This window comes from Kogia breviceps, chromosome 19, assembly GCF_026419965.1.
Source record: "Kogia breviceps isolate mKogBre1 chromosome 19, mKogBre1 haplotype 1, whole genome shotgun sequence".
NCBI lineage: Eukaryota > Metazoa > Chordata > Mammalia > Artiodactyla > Physeteridae > Kogia > Kogia breviceps.
The window spans coordinates 10,457,490-10,472,846 of NC_081328.1; the positions used below are offsets into that span (position 1 = coordinate 10,457,490).

General features: G+C 48.2%; 2 protein-coding genes across 8 annotated transcripts in view; both read left to right on the forward strand.

Annotated features, from left to right (window-relative positions):
• The window catches only part of XAF1 (XIAP associated factor 1), an 80,769-nt gene extending 72,489 nt beyond the window's left edge, over positions 1-8,280 (forward strand). For 4 of the 7 annotated variants that reach the window (XR_010838374.1, XR_010838373.1, XR_010838375.1 and 1 more), the window contains 4 exons: positions 2,635-2,976; positions 4,735-4,807; positions 4,920-5,250; positions 8,214-8,280. Coding sequence is in view for 3 of the 7 variants with exons in the window: in XM_067022266.1 (XP_066878367.1) it covers positions 2,635-2,976; positions 4,735-4,791 (399 nt within the window). In the remaining 4 variants the exon portion in view is untranslated. The other 3 variants (XM_067022266.1, XM_059046796.2, XM_067022267.1) reach the window with 2 other exon arrangements.
• FBXO39 (F-box protein 39) lies at positions 5,871-12,034 on the forward strand. The gene is made up of 4 exons (XM_059046766.2): positions 5,871-5,962; positions 8,214-9,319; positions 10,224-10,400; positions 10,764-12,034. The coding sequence occupies exons 2-4, from the start codon at positions 8,294-8,296 to the stop codon at positions 10,890-10,892; spliced, it is 1,332 nt and encodes a 443-aa protein (XP_058902749.1). The 5' UTR covers positions 5,871-5,962; positions 8,214-8,293; the 3' UTR covers positions 10,893-12,034.
• Positions 12,035-15,357: the final 3,323 nt, after the last annotated feature.

The following is a 15,357-nucleotide window of genomic DNA, read 5'->3' on the forward strand; positions in this document are numbered from 1 at the left end:
TCTAATGGTGCCAATAGCTAGTCCATATTCCCAAAAGTGTGATATGAAAGGTAGAGTCTGGGTCCAATTTTACACAGCATGGATAACAGAGGTTCCCATATTTAGTTTTGCTTTGTTCAAAAAGGGAAGTTGTGAATTGGTTTAGGCTAATTTAGCACACATGATTGGTCTCCAATCGTGCCAGCCCGTCAAGGAGCCTCCCTGACCAGTCCAGCTATCATTGATCACCTCCAAACATCTTCAGCCTTCAGGGCATGGACATGGCAATTTGGTCCTTAATAGGACCTGCCTTATTATTTTCTGTCCCATGCGGGAGTCTTCTCAATTAGACTGTGAGCTCCCTCGAAAAAAGTTAACAACTTTCTCCGTCTTCCCACAGTGAAGCTGATATATCAGGGCTAGGTAACCAGAAGGGGGATTCTGTAAAGATGTCACGATGTGATTGATCGATTGATTGCTTTTGCCTGGGAGCATTCACAGACTCCTCCCTCCGTCACTCTGAGCACGTTTTAGAGCATTAGCCCGTGCCAAGCTGCTCCCTTCTTTTGCAGGATGGAGCATTTTCTTTCTGGGGAAACTTCCTAAGGCTTCTCTCCAAAGAACTCATTTCCTTCTGCTTGGATGGAGCACTGTTTGTCCTTTGTTTACCCTTCAATTCAGAGAAATATGAATATCAGAACTAAAGAGACCCTATAGGGATGATCTAGACCTTTTTGTTTATTGTGGGACAATACATATAAAATGTACCGTTAGTGACATTTAGTGCGTTTTATTAGGAATGCTTGACTTACTAAAGTCTAAATTAATCATATTCCCTACCCTCCTTACAAACAATATATGGATTTGAGAACATGTTGACTCCGATTCTCTATTCTCACCTTATATGTTAATGCTATGGAATTTAGTTTCACCTTGTTTTCATACTATCCCTCTTTAGTCATTATTATTGCTGTCATTTTATGCAATTCATGCCTGCTTGGGTATACTCACACATTTACCTTTCTCTTTGCTCATGTTCTTTCTTAAATCCCAAGCTTTCCATCTGGGTAGGATTTCTCTCTTCCTAAAATACACGTCTAGGTAGTTCCCTCAGCAAGAAGCTGTGAGGAGTAAATTTTTAGTTGCCTGCACAGGTACGTTTTTCCTGCATTATTGAATGGTAGTTTAACTGGGTATCCAATTCTGCGTTAACCGGTATTTTTTCTTAGCATTTTGAAGTTTATTCCACCGTCTTCCCACCTCTATGATTGCTGTTGATAAGTCTGCTCTCAGTGTAACTGCCATTCCTTTGTGGATTACCCTTTTTCTTTGGTTGATTTCAAGATCCTCTTTGCCTTTGATCTTCCTGTTTTCACTGCAATGCATCCAAGAGAAGATTTATTTTTATTCATCCTGCTTAAAACAATATGCTCAAGTGTGTTTATTTTTTTCTCTCTTCTTCAGAATTTCTCCTGTCCAAATCTAAAGACTTAGTTCTGCCTTAATCAGTTCTGAAAAGTCTCAGCTATAATCTCTTGGAATCCCCAATATTTCCTAACCCCTCCATGTTCTCCCAGCTCTTTCTGTGGAACATATTGGATGTACATCACGCCTTCTCGTTCTATCCTCATGTCCCTTAACCTTTCACATTTTCTATTTCTCTCTCCTATATTCTGAATAATTTCCTCAAATCTATTTTCAAGTTCATTCTTTCTTGGCCAAATCTAACCTGCTATTTTTAAGCCTATCCATTGAGGTTCCGTGTCTGTATTTTTCAATTCAAGAAGTCCTGTTTATCTCTCTTTCAAACTCACCTACTCTTTTTTTCATAGGGTCGTATTCTTTTCTCTTGTTTGAATCATTTTTAATTAATTTATTTTACAGTCTCTCTCCTATAGTTCTGTTATCTGAACTCCTTGGAGACTAATCCTGCTAATGGTTGTGTCTGTGACTCTTACCCAAGGTAGAGTGTTTCCTTGTGTGTAGATTTGAATCGTGAGTTGCTATTTGGTGAGTCTCCATCTGTGAGAATCCTGTATGACCTAGTTTGGGATCATGTAACCTCCAGAGGGATTTAGTGATTCCGTCTGCCATACATCCCGAATGTTACATTAATTCTTCTGCTTGGGTATTCCCAGAGCATGAGGGTTTTGTAAATCTGAACCCCCAATACAAGAATGGCATGAGCCTCGGATTTTGAGTTTTCAGGAGTGTCGGTTTTGCTTCCGCACCCTCAATTTCTAGTCCAAGGTAGACGAGCTCTCTGGCCACTTTCCTTTTCCAATTAGCCGATTCTTTCCTCTTAGCCACCACAGGTTAGCCTTCAAGGTTCCCAGCTTTATGCAGGGAAAAGGGGGACTCTTACTTCCAATTCCACATCTTGTGTGGATGGGACTCTTCTCTTATCCAAGCTCTTAGATACGAGAGTGACGCCACATCTCCTCCTAAAGTGTCAGCTCATGTGCTTAACAGGTCGGGTCTTCATTCCTGGAACATGGAGCTTGCTTGCTTTCTTGCAAAGTCAGCTCAGTGAATGTTTGTCATATTTTATCCAGCATTTCAGAGTGGGAAAATTTCAGGTTATCTTGCCTATTGTATTGTCCACCATTAAAGCTGGGGTCATTTTAAAATTTGAAGTGTGACTCATAATTGCAGGACAGATGCCGTCCAGTCTCAGATTCTGTGACATATTCTCCAGTTGGGAAACCAGATATTCCTCCTTCATCCCTTTCAAGTCAGGCTGCTGAAGATCAAACTTCCACAGCAGAGAAAGACGTCCGTCCAAAGACAAAAAATACAAGCAGATTTCCCCTTCTTTCTGAAAAGTCAACACGGCAAGCACCAAGAGGCACAAACAAAACCACAGATCTGCCTTTGAAGTCTGATGGCAAGCTCAGGGCCTCCTCCCCTGTAGAAGACGAGACAGCCTATGACATTCTGAGGAGGTGTTCTCAGTGTGGCATCCTACTTCCCCTGCCAACCCTAATCCAGCATCAGGTACCCAGCCTCCATTCTCTTCTTATCTGGCTGGGAGCCATCTGGACAGTGTTTAAAGAAATCCAAGACCTGCAGGATATTCTCAGACATCTTTATCTCCCCTTTCTCTGTGTGTCCAAATCCATTCTCATAGCACCTATCACCTGGTTATATATGTGCATCATCTCCCACCTCTGAAGGCAGAGCCAGATCTTTCATCTCTGTATCTCCAGTTCCCAGCCCAGGGAATAACCACAGCAAATGCCCCAAAACTGTGGAGCAAACAAATGAACAGAGCATACCCAATCTAGCTCTCTAGCTCATAGTGTAGATAAGGCAATCCAGGCCCAGAGATCAGAGCCTTGGTCAAGATACTAAGTCAGTTGGTATCTTGCCTCCAGCAGATCAGGATTTGCAGGCTCAATAGCCTGATTTTTTACATCCTAGATTATTTTCCAATAATAATAAGAATTAGTATTAGAGGTAGTTAACCATTATGCACCAGTTACAATGCAACGCTCTTTACAAATGGTTAATCATTATAAAAAACATGCAGGTATTTTATCCCTATCTTACAGATAAAGAAACTAGACAGAAAGGTCGAGTAGCTTCCCCAGGATTATACAACTAGAGTGTGGCAGAATCCAGCCTAAAATACATGTGTGTATGGTTCCGGAGCTTATGCTTTTAAGCCCCAAACAGGATGCCTCACTCAAAAAAAAAAAGCTTTCATTATTTCATGTTTTTCAAAATACAAAAGTACTAGATACTACTAAATACTAGATTTTGTTGTAACCAGTTGACATGATACCATACAAACAAATATAAAGATAAAGCTCATCCTCCCTCACACCCACCCCACTTCCCCAGTCCCACACCCTGAGATACTAGTTTCAGTATCCTGGTGGATGTCCTTCCAAAGCTTTACCTCTGTTCACACAAACATGAACAAGCCTCCATGGGGTTTGAATTGTTTTTTCTTTTCCCCTATATATCATCTTCCTATATTCATTACTCTGCCATTTGCCTTTTTCACTGAATATATGATGCACACTCCTTACAAAAAAGTAGACCTAGATCTTGTTTTTTTCTGACTTCTTCTCTATATGCACACAGCACATAATTTTACAAAGCTGAGTGAATTTCATACTTGCTGGGGGTGTTATTAGTGCCATATTTCCTTGCCTCCCACAATTTGAAATTTCCTTCCATACTTCCCTCCGTCCTTACATAATAGGGGTTGCCGAATTTAGCAAATAAAAATTCATTACTCGGGACAAAAATAACTACAAAATAATTGCATGAGACATACTTATACAAAAAAAAAATTCTTTGTTTCTCTGAAATTAAAATTTAACTGGAAATCTTGTATTTTATCTGGCAACTCTGTTATATAACCACACACACACACATACACATTTGGAGTCCAATTATACACATTTCTTTGCATCTTAATGTTATGATTCATCAATACCCAAGGACATCCCTCCACGTCAAATGATGTTGCCCCCCCCCCCTTTTTAATGGCATAAGAGTCCATGGTGTGGGTATCCTCTAATCTGTTCGTCCACCCCCCTCATGATGATAGGCCTCTACTAAACATTATCCCAAGCCTCCCATAGGCCCCTCACGGCTCACTGGGCTCCATACATTTTCTATGCCATCTGTAGCTCAGGGTCCCTGCTCCGGGAACTGGGGATAGGATTACCCAGAGATATCCTAGGAACTAACCCTCCCCACTTTAAACACATTGAACTTTTAAAATATCCATTTCTTTAGGAGAAATGCTGGTGGTTAGCTTCATCGAAAGGAAAGCAAGTGAGAAGTTCCAGCTAGCTTTGGAAAAGAAAAGGTACAACAGATTTAGAAGATTTTGTTTCTACACTGGTTGTTCTGCTTGCTTTCGGTGCTTGTCTTTACTTGTGAAAAGAGATGGTTTTATTCACTGCGTTTCTTTCTTGTAGAAGAAAAGGTTTGGATTCTGTTTTCCTCCTTTCGAGCCGAGACGTTGGTTTTCCCCAAGAGCTACAGATAAACCCGAAGAAAAATGGGCTCTGGCTCTTCTGCCTGAGAATTCTGATCAAGCATCTAGGCTCCACACAGCCTGGACACCTTAGGGAACCCAGCTTTGTCCCCGAAGAATAAAAAAGCCCTCCCTGAAAACTTGTCCTCCACCTTTCTGTAGGTTTTTCACTGGTTTTCCAGGGCCACGGATGGCAGCGGCTAGCACGGCAAGGAAAGGGGAGAGGCCGCGAAAGAAGAGAAAAAAGAGGCTGGGTGGCAGGGGAGAGCCAGGTAAAGCACAAAGAGGTGCTAGTGAGGGCTGTTGGCAGCGAGACCAGCTGGGAGACACCTAGAGATGCAGCCCACCTCCCAGCAAACGGCACACGCTACCTTTCTACCTGGCCCATAGGGAGACCCCAGACCCCACCAGGGAAGGAAGGGCCCAGGACACCCCACCCTCCCGAAACTGGGAAAGTGGGGTATTTCTTAAGCTTTGTCAAGTTGGTGAAGTCAGGTTTGCCTGAGACTTTCCTTGGGTCGGCAGCGACGGTGGTTTCCCAAAGAGAGGCCCCGCACGCTGGGTCCCCGGGACTGGACAGGACCCCGGGGATGGGTCAGGACAGGAAAGGTGGCGACTGCGCGGGCCCGCGCCCCAAGTCCGGGGGCAGAACCTCTTCCTCGCATGAGGAGGGACGGGCAGGGGGCGCGGGGCCCAGCCTCCCGCCTCTGGGCCCCCGGCCAGGGCGCCTTCCAGGGCCACGTACGCGGGGACCCGTCTTGCCCCGCACGCGCACGATCGGTTGAGCCGGCAACCCCAGGTTTGCGCCCCGCGGCCGCGGTTATGAGCAGCGCCCGGCAAGTGGCGGCGCGTCACAAAGGCGGCCGGGCGCGGAGCCGGCGGTGGCGCCGGTGGCGTCGGAGCCGAGGCGGCGCGGGCGCAGCAGGCCGGCGCTCGCGGTCCCAGCAGCCCGAGCAGCGAGCGGCGGGTCGCGGCGAGCAGCGGGTAAGGCGGCGCGAGCGGGCGCAGGCCGGGGACGCCCCGAGGCCAGCGCGGGGGTGCGGGGCTGCCCTCCTCACCTGCCGCCCCCGCGAGGCTCCTGGGCCACCTCCCTTCCCCGGGTGATCGGACACCCAGGTTTCCTCCCAGGCCTGGCAGCTGTGTGCCGTGGTAAACCCAGCCTAGGTTCTAGCGTCCTTAGGCTGGGTTGGGATCCCGCTCCGCACCTAGCACGCCATCTCCCCGGGACGCTTTCCTAACCTCCCATTTGTAAATACCTTCCCTACAGGGATGTTTTGGAAGCACCTTGCCACCCACTTTCTGATGGCAGCAAACACTTGTATAACATGTACTGTGTGCCAGGCACTGTTCTGGTGCTTTCCGTATGTCAGCCCGTTTAATCCCCCCAACGCTGGGAGAAAGGTACTACCATTACCCACATTTACAGATGTGGAGACTGAGGCGTAAATAAATTAATTAACTTGCCTCAGGTCACATACCGCAGTCGACAGAACCAGGATCCAACCCACTAAGCTACAAGAGGGGAGGTTCCAGGCGGTGACATGACTTTTGGACCACTTGCAACACCTTTCCCAGCCCACCAAAGATGTTCTTCCAGCCCCCCCGCCCCCCATGGCTTAAAGTGTCTGGTAATTCTTCAGACCCTGTGACCTTGCTGGGTCAAAGGGCTTTGATTAGCTTTCGAACTGGTTTAGCTTTTTTCTTTTCTTTTTTTCTTTTCTTTTCTTTCCTTTTCTTTTCCCTTGGCTGTTCTTCGAGGCTTGTGGGATCTTAGTTCCCTGAACAGGGATCTAACTGGTGCCCCCTGCAGTGGAAGTGAGGAGTCCTAACCACTGGACCACGAGGACCTAACCTCGTGAGTCCTGTTACTAACTTGCTGTGTGACCATAGGCAAGCACCTTCACCTCTCTGGGCCTAGTTTCCATCTGTTAAAAAAAAAAAAAAAATCAATTCTCAGATCTCTTCCAGCTCTGAGTTTCTGTGAACCACAATGAATGATCTTGGGTTACCTGGTAAAGAAGCCAATAAAAGCTTTATGGAGTGGTAGGGCTTGAACTTTAAAAATGGGAGGTTTGGGAGAGGTAAAGAAAAGGAGGGTAGTTCTCAGACGGGGGAAACATTGAAAGCAAAGCCATGAAGGTTACAGCAGATGGCTATGAAAAGTCTGACCGAGGGCTCAGTGTATCTGGCGGGGCCTTAGCCCAGTTCTTCCCTGGGACTCCCTAGCCTGGCTGGGGATACCACCTGCAATCCCACAGCCAAGGCAGAGACCTTTCAGCCTCCCAGTTCAGGTGTTCACCAGTTACCAAATCATGTCTGCCAAAGAAGTCACTACCCACCCCGATTCCCACTATAATGCCACCCTAGTCCCAGGCTTCAAGCCCGGCCTCTACTATAGACCATCCTTCCTCCACCCCCCCCCAGAGTATTCTTTCTTTACCTCAAGACTGACCACATCACTTCGGGCCGTGTGATCCCTCGACCTGCCCTGACCTCAGCTGAGCTTCTCCACCTCTGTTCTGCTGCTGCACCTTTTGAATATAAACACAGCCATCAGCAATGTCGCTCAACACAGACACTGATTCTCATCCAGAGAAGATGTCAGAATTCCAAGGTCTTGGGGAGAGGGGACAGTGAGAATCCCTGGCTGTAGGACACAGCCTTTGTCACGTCATTCAGAGCATCTTGAACGATGCCCTCGAACCAGCACCTCCCACTGCTCCAGCTCCAGTTCCATCACTCCCTGACCCTCACAGGTTAAGCTCCAAGCAATTTTTAGTTCCGTGAATGTGACCATATCACGCATACTCACAGTTCTGTGGCTTTGCCCATGTTCCCTCTGCCTGGAATATACCAGTTCCTCCACCACCAACCTGTCTGCCTTGCAAATCCTACTCACCCTGCAAAACCCAGCTCAGATGCCACCTCCTCTGAGCAGCCCTCTCTACTTCTTCTTACACAGACAGAACCAATACCCCCGTTTGTGCCACCCTGCACCATGAATATGCCTGGGGGTTCTCATGTCTCCCACAGTGCTGTCATTGAGTCCTGGCCTATGCCCCTGATAGACCCCTGATGGGCTGTGACTCCTTGCAGGTGAGCACAGTATGGTGGATTTATCACTGCACCCCCTGCACCAGCCCAGTACCTACACACGGGGCCATAGTGCCAGTTTGTTCCATTGGGTTTAATATGTGTTTGGCAGGTAATGGTTCTTCCTTTTTACTCCCCACAGAAAACAAGTGATTGCTTTTCTTTCCTCATTTTTGGAAGCCCTGCCTACCGCACAGCTACAGTGGACATCCCGGTTCCTTGATGGACGAAGAAGGCCAACTGATCCAGCCTCAGGACCAGAGCTGCTGGGCCACCCTGCCCGATGTGTGCCTACGTCGTATTTTCTGGTGGCTGGGAGACAAGGACAGGTCCAGAGCGGCCCTTGTCTGCAGAAAGTGGAACCAGATGATGTATTCGGCTGACCTCTGGCGATACAGGACCATCACGTTTAGTGGGAGACCTTCCAGGGTACACACGTCCAAATTTGAGTCGGCTCTTTGGTATGTTAAGAAATTTGGTCATTATCTGGAGCACCTGGAGATCAAATTCCTGAATCCTTACAATGCTCTCCTGACCAAGAAGTTCCAGGTCACCATGCAAGGCCTTCTCTTGTGTCTGGGCAAGAGAAACAACCGTCTGAAATCTCTCTCCATCCAGTACCTGGAACTGGACCGCCTGGTCTGGAGGAACAGCACCAGGAGCTTGTTCATGAAAAGCTTGAGCTCATTCTTGAAGAAGATGGGCAAACACCTGGATTATCTCAACCTAAAAGGGGCCCGGCTCACCGTGGAGCAAGGCTGCCACATCCTCAACTCCCTGAGCCACTTAAAGAGAGAGAGTATGGTGTCAGGGCTCAACATCGAGGACTACTTCAGCCACCACCTCGCTGTCTACAGCAGCCCCCAGTTCAACCAGACCATGGCCACGTTCCGCAACCTGGTGTCCCTGACCCTCAACTACAACTGCATCTCCGACGAGCTGCTGGAGAGCTTGGGTGAGAACAACGCCGGCACCCTCTGGACCATGAACATCAAGTGCCACACTCGCGACCCCCACGGGCAGGTCATCTGGGGCATGTCCTGGGCCAAGCTGGCCAGGTCTGCCACCAACCTGCAAGTCAACTTCTGCTTTGAGCAAGTCATGAAGTATGAGCACCTGGCCCGGATCCTCCTGCAGGAGATCCCGGTCAGAAGCATTAGTCTGAGAAACTGCTCTTTCAGGGACCCCGACTGGTCCATGAGGCCCACTCTGACGGATCTCCTGCCCACCTTCCGGCACACTCTGCAGGTAGGTATGAGCTGGGGGCTGGGAGGCTGGTGAGGAGTGGCTGCCCCTCAGGTTCCTGCTACCTGCTCTTGGCTGGGCTTTGCACACACACACTCAAGGTCAAACTGAGGTTCTGGGAAACGTCACCAAACTAAGCCTCCCCCCGGTCCCCAAGACCGCAGCAGAGGAAAGAGCTACTGCTCACTTCCTCTACGTGGAACCAATTCCTGATTGGCTGTCAACCAAGGAAAGCTCCTACGTCCCTGGCTCAGAGCTGTGAGGCCTGAGCGTGCAGGTGCCTCTACAGGTGAGAAGCAGGTCAGCAGCTTCTTCTACTTCACCCAGTCACCGCAGCACACAGGACCCAGTGTGACTCCAAGCCAGACAAAAAGCCAAATCTGACCCAAGTGACAGAAGAGCTCAGAGGTGTGGGCTGTTCTCTAATCTGGCAGCTCCCCGTCTATAAAATCGGGATCATTTTGTCCCCCGCCCAAAGACCTCTCAGAAGGCTGTGAGGATTGATACCCAAGCGTGTAAGGACCATCACTAACAGTGAGGGATGACAAAGTGCTAAGAGCTCATTTCCGCTCACACAGCCCCGAAGTGGGCAGGCAGACATCGTAACCATCCGGTGCTGCCCACGGTCACCTGGCGAGTCCATCGCAGGGCCGGGACCACCACTTTGGTCTCCAGACTCCAGGTACGTTGCCTTGAAACTCCCAAGTTTCGTAAATTTGGATGAGATCACTTTCGTTCCCAACTCCCTTCTTCCGTTCCGACAACTGCTTGTCCAGTGCCCCTTATCTAAAGCACTTGAACCACCACGGGCTGCCAGGCCGAAGCCAGGTCATGAAGTGTTATGAAATGATCCAACCAGTCTCAGCATCTCTGTCCACATCCGTCTTCCCCTTTGGTGCTTTTCCAGAAACTAACTTTTGAGTTCAACAACAGCCATGAGTCTCTGGACAAGGAGCTGCACCTCCTCATCTTATCCTGCAGGAAGTTGTTTTACTTCAAAATCTGGGCTTTCCTTGATGTTAAGTTTGTGGAGCAGATCCTGAAGAGTCAGGAAGAAGGGCGGTGTGCCCTGCGCACACTCAAGGTACAAGCCCCCCCCCCGGGGTGGGTTTCACGGGGATCGGGCAAGGGCATCCAGGCCCCTGGGCGGGCAGGCATCCAGCCCCAGTGTTTCTGCTCTGGGATGAAGGTCAGGAGTGAGGCAGGGCATGGGGGGGTGGGCGTCTCACAAGTCCGTCCACTGGAAATCAACAATTTCACGGAAAGGAAACTGGAGCTTTCATCCTTAGTTGGGTTTGGGCTTTTCCTGGTTCTGCCAACAATTGTACGTGTACATCATTCAGATTGTCTTTGGGGTCCGGGTGATGTAGCCACTGTGTGTGTGTGTGTGTGTGTGTGCGTGCGCACACACACACGCGCACATGGGGGTGTTTGTCTACTGGCACAGGTGAAAATCTATATAAACAGATATGAGACGAATGAAGAGGACAGGACACTACGGGAAATTTACAGGAAGTACAGAAAGCTGATCGATTCAGAGCTTAACTATTTTGTCATCGCTTACTCCCTGATGTAACGAGAGCTCTCCAGAGGAAGAAAGCCAAGAGCACTTTGAACTTGACAGTGGGAGCCTCACAGAATGACACTTGAGGCATCCCTTAACCCCACCCCTTTTTCTCCTCTCTCTCCTCTTTGCTAGTTTCACACCAAAATGACACCCCAGCAACGGCTGGGACTTCTGGTCATGTGAAGACCCCAGGTGACTTTAAAGTGCTATCTTTACCAACTATCTGGGGGTGATTTCTTTTTTCGTCCTTTGGTTTTGCTTTTTGACCCTCACTCAGCCACAGAGCTGAAAGCCCAAAGCCGCCTGGAGCAGTGTCTTACTCGGGGACCCTGACTCTTGCTAATCTCCCTCCGGAAAAGGTGTAAGTAGCCAGAGAGCAAATAGAGCTGCATTTTCCACTGACTGTCAGTGTCAGTTCAGAAACACTTTCTATGCTGGCTGACCTTCACATTAGAACCTCCTGCCACTGACGCTGGCCAGGCCTGATCTCAGATGAAAGAAATTCACCAGCACATCCTAGAGTGAAGCAGGGAAATTCCCTCGTTTAGAAGGAGCCTGCTCAGAGCTGGGGCTCCCTCCCACAGGAGATCAACCCCTAATTTATCAGTGTTGTGGACTCGGGTCTCCCGCATCTGCTTTTCTGGTGTCTCCTTTGTTCCCCATCCAGGCAGCATGGCGCCCAGCCTGCTACAAACGTTCAGTTCTCATGTGGGGCTGAACCAGAAGTGGCCTTTACACTCATATTCACGAAGAATCTGTAATGTCCTGGAGAACTAGTCCTAATGCGACGTTAAGTGAAACTGTGTTTAGTGTGATACCAATCACGTAAAAACACAAATACAGGGGTATTTTTAAGCAGAGAAGAGATATACCAAAATTCTTAATAGTTATCTCTGGGTGGTGGGATTATGGGTGATTTTTATTTCCCTTTTCATGCTTTCCCCTATCTCTCAAATTTTCTACAAAGACCATGTGTTATTTTTACAGTCACAGGGAAATCTGATGGGTTTTAAATGGGGAATAAGGATAAATTCCTGAGCCCATGCCATTGTCATAGATTGCTTTTGGTCTTTTGAGATTTTTGTGCATATAGTTGCTTATGGAGGGGGTCTTCCAATAGATATAAATTTAATACATCTCAGAACATTTTGACAAGTGTCTCACTTGCGATTTTATCTTATCTTTTGTATGTTGTGTCCATATTTATGCTTAGCTTTTCAGGTCTTTGTTCAAGTTCATATTTATCCAGTGCTTTTCAATTTTCACAGCATTTCCACATTCACTGTCATATCTGAATGTCCCTGCAATGCTGTTGGGTGCCTATGGTTCCTGTTTCACGAACATTCAGAAAAGATCAACACTGGCAAGTGGTGTTACCACTTGCTTGTCTTGTTACCAGACTCAGTTTCGGCTGCTTGTCACTCAAGAATCCAATACTGAGAGACAAGTGTTGGGTAAAAGGAAAGACAGCTTTGTTGAGGAAGCCAGCAATCCTGGGGAGAAGGTGGACTCAGTCCCAAAGAACCAACTCCCCACTGTTGATGGGGGCAAGAGCTTTTAAAGGGGAGTTTTAGGGGTGCACAGGTGGGTGGGGGGCTACGTGCAGAACAGCACAGTCAGCTCCAACAGTCACCTTGAAATTGGTCACGCGGAGGTCTGATCAGCCTCAACTTGATTGTTTTAAGTACAGTTAATCTTCAGTTCCAGGGTCGCTTTGTTCTCATTTCCTCGAGGCCAGTTCTTGGAATTGTGCAAGATGGAGCAGCTCATGTCATGGCTACAGTCGGGTCATCATGTAGGTAACTTCTTCCACCTGGTGGAGGTTTCAGTATCTGTAAAACAGCTCAAAGGATAATGCTCAGAATATTATCTATAGCCCCTGAGGAGGAACTAAAGGTCCCTGACTTTCCTTAATGGTTAAACTATGATTATTTTGTCTTCTTTGACTGTTTGCATTTCTTTCTGCATTTTCTTGCTTCTCTGATTAAATTTATTCTTTGGCTAAAGTCTTTCTACAGACAAGAGGTGGCAGAGGATAAGGGGTATCTGTCCCAGGAAGGCCCCATAGGGTCCTGCTTGGTTATAATCTAAGGAGAGCTCCCAGGTCTTAGTTGCTGAAGCCAGAAGGGCCCTTGGGAGCCATCTAGTGCCTGTGGACCAGAGATGAGGAGGCTTGCTTTAGGGGAGAGGGAAGGCTCAGCTGGAGTGCAGACCACCTGGGAGACTGACTGATTGATTGGTATAATGATTTATTCATGCTGTGGACCAGTTCTGGTTAGTTTCCTTTCATCCCCAAACACAGAATCTAAGCACAGAGGACTCTTTTATGGAAAACATGTTAACAGAAGTAACATTTTTATGAACACGTTTTCCATAAAAGAGTGGATTCGTTTTCCAGTTTTGCAAATCTCTTGCACATCCCGCTTAATAGCAGACAGCTGGGTTCTCATCCGGGTTTCTGTGGACTGTCATAACGTCAGACGCCGCGAGGGGAGCGTCCGCAAAACTCCAGAGAGAATTAGAGTGAAAAAGGCACGTAACGTCTTGCTGTTAGTGGAGCTCTTGAACAAAGGTCTCAAGGACCTTCAGAGATTCCCCTGACCGCACAGAGAGCTACCGCACAGACCTTCCTGTTCCCCGAGGAATCGAAACGGCATCAAGCCCGGGAGAGTCCTACTGGGAATGCGCAGAGCACACGACGTTTCCGAACCCACGGATTTTTAACAGGTATCCACTTTTTAATTTACCACGTTCAGAGGCGCGGTGGTAGGTGGAGACACAGACTTGTGGCCTCGCTGGGTGACAGCTTATCCACGCCTGTCCTCGAGGGCAGGGCAAGAGGCCGGAGGGCTGCTCCCACACGCCTCCCCCGGGGGCTGCGGGTCCGCAGCGAGCACGCGGTTCTTTGCAGAAACGCGCAGGAGAAGCTGGCACGTCCTGTCTTGGATTTATGAGCGGGAAACACATTCTGACTTGCCGGTGGCCCCCTCTCAGCTGCTGGCGGCGCTGATGAAGCCCCGGCCACCAAGTGACTGGGGTCAGCCCCCCAGAATTGAGGAAGGTAGGAGGAAAGTAGGGCTGTGGTCAGACTAAGGTGTGAACAGTTACCCCAGGCAAACTGACAGTGAAAGTGCAGTTTTTCGTTTTTGAAAAGACTCCCAGGGACGGACCTCTGACTCTCTGGGCTGGAAGGGTTCTGAGACTTGGGTTCTTGGTCCACTCCGGCCACTCAGTTGTGTGACCCTAAATAAGTTCTTCATCCTGCCCAGGTCTTAGTTTCTGCTATTTGTCAGGTGGGAAAAGCTGAACAGTGTATCCCTAAGGCCCCTGGAAGACTGATATGCTGGGATGGGGTGTGTGACACTGAACCTGGTGTGAATGGCCACGTTCCTCGGCCCCAAAGCGCCTGGGCTTCCAAGCCAGGCTGCCTGCGTTTGAGTCCTGAGCTGCCCCTCACTTGCTGTGTGCCCCTTGGCAAGTATTTCCTGTTCCCCCCGAGTGTTAACAGCTCTGTTGGTGCATGGAAAACTAGCAGCGCCTCCCACCCGGGTCTGCTGTGAGGGGTCGATGATTTAATACATGTAATACCACACAGAAGCGTATCCCCCGGACGTTCAACACACGTTGGCTTTTATCTTGTTTAATAAATGAGGAAACAGACTCAGAAAAGGAAGGGCACTTGCCCAAAGTCCTACAGGCAGCTCGTGGCAGAACCGGTACTGTGGCGTTCGGATTCAGAACCCAGAACTCTTTCTCCCAACCCTAAGGATAAAACGGGAAGAATCCAGTTCCCCTCCCCGTCCCTACTCAGCCCATGCCGGACAGATAATTAAAGTGATCACTGGCTGAGTATTTACTATGTGATAGGTATGAATTCACAGTTTCATTTAATCCCCACTACAGCTCTTGAAGGTAGAGACTGCTCTCCCTCTTTTAGTGAGAGAAGAAAACTGAGGCTTAGCAAGATGAACCTGCCCAAGTTCACACACTTAGGAAGCTTTGGAAGTGAGCCTCAAACCCAACCCAACTCCAAAGCCGTTCTCTTACTTACCACATATCGCCTCCCACAGCAAAAAGATTTGGAGTCAATTATACTGTAATTCCATTTAGCACAAGAGCGTGTGGAGGAGAGGATCAATGAAAACTTTTGTTTTACTGTGTTTTGCTTAGAAATGCTGCCGGGTCCAACAGATCTCTTAAGAACCAAGTATCTGAGTAAAACAGAACAATATGAATTCATCGTTACGATGTTTTTAGGATGATGTCATTGTTTCCGAAAAAAACGTCACCAGCGGTAACTTGATAGAAACAATCTTTTATTAACACAAAATAGTCCGCTTCTTTGATGGATACTTACCCCCTTATACGAGTGACCCAAACAGCCATTCCAGAGAGGGGACCTACAGAAAATTTGATTTGCAGTTGGAGGCCACAGAATTGTATTAGTTCACTGGATGAATATCACACACGGAGA

Excerpts from the sequence above, each read along its gene's own strand:
- FBXO39 (XM_059046766.2), top strand. The coding sequence starts at position 8,294 with ATGGACGAAGAAGGCCAACTGATCCAGCCTCAGGACCAGAGCTGCTGG. Across the intron at positions 9,320-10,223 it reads CCTTCCGGCACACTCTGCAG|AAACTAACTTTTGAGTTCAA; the intron begins GTAGGTATGAGC and ends GTGCTTTTCCAG. Across the intron at positions 10,401-10,763 it reads GTGCCCTGCGCACACTCAAG|GTGAAAATCTATATAAACAG; the intron begins GTACAAGCCCCC and ends CTACTGGCACAG.